Raw genomic sequence first — 4,148 nt, 5'->3', positions numbered from 1 at the left:
CACCAGAATTGAGTCAGAATATACATGTCATTGTCATGAAGATCCAACAACTCTTCCAGAGCCCGCTGGTGAGAGCCCTTTGTGTTTCTCCCTTGCAATGTCATTTCCAGTCTTGCAAAGTCATGAAAGGTCAGAGCTGAGAAAGACCTTAGGGTACATCTCTGTTCTACAGGCAGGAGACTGAGGCGCAGAGAGGTGACTTGCCCAAGGTCGTATGGTTACCTGAAGGCAGAGACGAGTGTTAAATCCCGGGCTCCTGCTTGAACACAGCACGTATGCATTCCCGTGGGAGCTCTGATGAGCCTCGAGTAAATCCAGAGCCATGACCCATCACACTTTCTCAAAGGACGTCTCCTCCGTGCAGCCCAGAGGAAGGAGCTGTCTGGACGCGTTGGGAGCAGGGGGGAGAGCAACCCTCCCTGCTGCCTCTGAGGCTTCCTCCATTCTTAATTTTACCATGACCCTTTTCATGCCCTCCTCGCCACCCCGCCTTTTTCTCCCACTCACCCTCAGTGGGTAATACCACTGCAAGTACACAACACTTCCCCCCATCCTATAAAGGGGTGGAGGGGTGGGGAGAAAAGGAACTTGAACTTGCAGAGTAGCTGATGCTGTACTAAATATTATCTCTCTCTCTCCAGTGGACACATGGGCATAGCAGGTGAAGCGCCCAGACCCATTCCTTTTTCTTCATTAAACAATCCTCCCTCTACAAAAAGAAAAGGTTTTAAATTTAAAAATCCGGGCTCCAAATAGGGTCTCCCTGGTCGTTTTTCACTTCTCTCCTCTCCTGGTTGGGCTGGGCGTGCTGGTCAGGTGAGGCTGGGGACAAGCAGCCAACTAGGAGACCAGGCTCTGAGTTCCAGCCACCTGTGGAGCCCCAGGCGGGGCCGTCCCAGGCCTGCCCCAGACCTGGGCCCCACATCTACCACGTGGGTGTGTCCCCCAGACACCCTGTGAATATGGCAGGATCAGGGAGCAGTTTTATTCTCCCTGACTCCCAGCATGTGAGATTAGGAGCAAATGAGGGTAGGCCGGACACCCAGGGTAGCCCTTCTGGCCTTTTCACACTGCCTCACACTGGGCTCCCCTAACTCCAACCCTGACCCTCCCAGCATTTACACCCAGTGCTGAGATGAGCAGACACCCTCCTATAGACCCACGGGCAGGGCCAGGCTCCAGGGGGTGTTCCCTAAAAGATGTCCATCTCAGTGATGCCTTCCCCGTCCACCTGCTCTGAGCCCTTCCGTGGCCCTTCGGGCCCAGGCCTCCCACCGAGGCTGGGGCTGAGGCTGAGGGTGGGCGGGCAGCTGGAGCGGGTCAGCAGCAGCGTGGTGCGGCGGCTCGAGAAGCTGCCGTGGGAGAGCTGCCTGCGCATCTGGGGCCGAGGACCCCCGCAGCAGGCCAGATGGCGTAGGGGGTGCGGCCACAGGTGGCTGTTGAAGCCCATGTAGATCCAGGGGTTGCAGCAGCTGCTGAGGTTGCCCAGAAGCATGGAGATGGTGAAAGCCACATTGGTTGAATCTGCCAAGAGAGAAGCCGAGAAGCGCTTAGACCAGTGATGGCGAACCTATGACACGCGTGTCAGCACTGACACGCGTAGCCATTTCTGATGACACGCGGCCGCTGAGGCGGCCGCATGCCGAGGATGAAACATTTGCTGCTCCTGAGGATGAAACATTTGCGAAATAATGTTTTTTCCTCAAAGTGACACACTACCCGAGTTATGCTCAGTTTTTTGGCGAAGTTTGACACACCACGCTCAAAAGGTTGCCCATCACCGGCTTAGACGGACAGCGGGGAGGGACCTGGGAGAGAATCCAGGCCTCACTGAACAGAGAGGGAAACTGAGCGCTAGAAAGGAGAAGGGACTCACATGGGTCCTTTCATTAGGGAGGAGCACAGCTGAGACTTGAACCTGGGACTCCCAACTCCAGGGTCTTACCTCTCTGACTCTTTTTGTAACTACAGGGTTTGCTCCAACTTGACCTCAGAGGTAGAAGGAGCAGCCCAAATAGGAGACACTGTCTTTGTTCCAAACCTAGACCTTGCATTTTCTAATGGATGCAGACCTAGGATAAGGCAACTTTTGTAGAACATGCAGGGAAAATAGCCATGATTTTAGGCCAAGTCCGGGTACCCCGCCCCCCCCAATCTCATTTATGTCATAGATATGGGTGCACACTGGCTTTTGGATTCTGCCCTTGACCCCTCAGGGGCAGTCCCCCTCATTCTGTCATTGGCACCTGCTGTGTCCTGGCAAAAACTCAGCTGACAGTCGGGGCAGGGGCGAGGAGACAGGCCGCCTCTGACAAAGACCCAGGGACAGGAAGCCAGGAGCCCAGTGTGCTGTGGAGACAAACTGGGTGTACTGGAGAGTAAGTTTAAAGAAATGGGTCTCAGCCCAGCTAAAAGGGCCCCAAAGGGCTTCCATTTTCCCAAGGGAGCACACTGTTTATAAGGTAACACTCGACTGCACTCCTTGCTCAGAGAGACACGTGCTAAGTAGAAGATCACTCTACACAGGTGAGGGACATGGGACTGAGGGACAGGTCATGGTGGTGGGCACCGCAGGCCAGCAGGAAAGGGCGCGCTGGGAGGCAGGTAGCCCTGTCCTAATCCTCCTGCTCGCCCTTGCCTGCTCTTCCCCACTTGCCCCAACCCCCCACCCCGACCACACACTTGCCTTCATTAGGGGCGTTCTTGTCCCACACAGTCCACATCTGGACGCTGAAAAAGGGTGCCCAGCAGGCGATGTAGGCCAGCACAATGATGAAGGTCATCTTCACGGTTCTGATCTTGGCCCGAGAGATAGTGCTGATGCTGCTGACCCGAGAGGGCAGTCCCCTGGCGGCTGCAGCCGGGCCGGGAGGTGAGGCCCTGTCCCGAGTCCCGCAGCCCCCGCCTTCCACCCGCCAGGTCTGCGTCTTGACTTTCAGGTTCTTACAGATCTCGTAGCAGATGAGGCTGTAGCAGGCTGTGAGCATGGCCACGGGCAGGATGAAGATGGCCAAGGCAGTCCAGGTGATGTAGGCCCGTGGCCCCCACGGGAAGCGGAAGTCTGCCCAGCAGTCCAACACCCCCGAGCCCTGGATGACTTCCCGCAAAGAAAAAATGAAGACTTGAGGGAGGCTGAGGATGGCGGCCAGCAGCCAGGGAGCGGCGATGAGAGGGCAGGCAGCCTGGCTGGGCTGCTGGAGGCTGCGCAGGGGGTGACACACGGCCAGGTAGCGGTCCAGGGTCATGGCCAGCAGCATGTAGGTGGAAGCGAACATGCTGAGCGCCTGCAGGTACTTGACGGCCCGGCAGACGAGGTCAGGGCCCTGGAAGCGGTAGGTGACGTCCCACAGCAGCTGGGGCAGCACCTGGAAGAGCGCCACGCCCAGGTCGGTCAGGGCCAGGTGCCGCACGAACAGGTGCATGCGGGCGCGCTTGCGGCCCTGCTGGCCCAGGGTCAGCAGCACGGTCAGGTTGCCCGCCGTGGTCAGCACCAGGACCGTGGCCAGGACTCCGATCTCCACCTTGGCCAGCTCCTCATCCCGGCCCAGCCAGGGTGTGGTGGCATTGGGGGCAGAGAGGGTGCCCCCGGGAATGGGGTTGGCAGCCCAACGCGGCCCAGAATCCATGGTGGAAGTTTGCTGGGAGGGGAGGGGGGCAGGAGAGGAACGGGTGGGGTGCAAGGAGAAGTTTAGGGATGAACTGGAGTTTAGTGGAGAGAAAGAAGGGCAGGGTGGCAGCGGGGAGGCTCCAGGAGGTGGAATAGTTGAGAGGATAGGGATGGAGAGAAGGAAGGAGCACGAGATAAGGAAGGGATGCGGATCCCAGACAGGAGGGGGCACCTGGGCGCGAAGAGAAGGAGGTGTCAGGGAGGGAAGAATGGATGAAGCTGTGCAGGGCGAGGCTTTGGGAAGGACAAGAAGGCTTGGGGAGCTGCACCAGACCCGAATCCACCCCAAGTTCACTTTCTCCAAACTTTGCTGGAAGCAGAAAGCAGATGTCCCTAAGTCGGTTTGGAGGCAGGTCAGGGCCGTCTGCGTCGCCTGCCAGCAAGGGGCGACCAGCCACAGCCGCTCAGCGCTCGCTCCGCAGGCAGGTTTTATGGGCTGGCGGCCCAGAGGCCAGCGGGTTGGCTCCTGCAGAGGAGGGCG

General features: G+C 58.3%; 1 protein-coding gene across 1 annotated transcript; it reads right to left on the bottom strand.

Moving 5' to 3' along the window:
* Positions 1–616: 616 nt before the first annotated feature.
* On the bottom strand, positions 617–3,626 carry AVPR1B (arginine vasopressin receptor 1B; the record flags this gene model as incomplete). The annotated part of the gene is made up of 3 exons (XM_079760324.1): positions 617–709; positions 1,232–1,524; positions 2,681–3,626. The coding sequence occupies 3 exons, from the start codon at positions 3,624–3,626 to the stop codon at positions 617–619; spliced, it is 1,332 nt and encodes a 443-aa protein (XP_079616450.1).
* Positions 3,627–4,148: the final 522 nt, after the last annotated feature.

The sequence above is a fragment of the Cnephaeus nilssonii genome, assembly GCF_951640355.1.
Source record: "Cnephaeus nilssonii genome assembly, chromosome: 21".
NCBI lineage: Eukaryota > Metazoa > Chordata > Mammalia > Chiroptera > Vespertilionidae > Cnephaeus > Cnephaeus nilssonii.
Note: the sequence above shows the minus strand (reverse complement) of the source record. Positions and strands in the feature narration are given on the sequence as shown.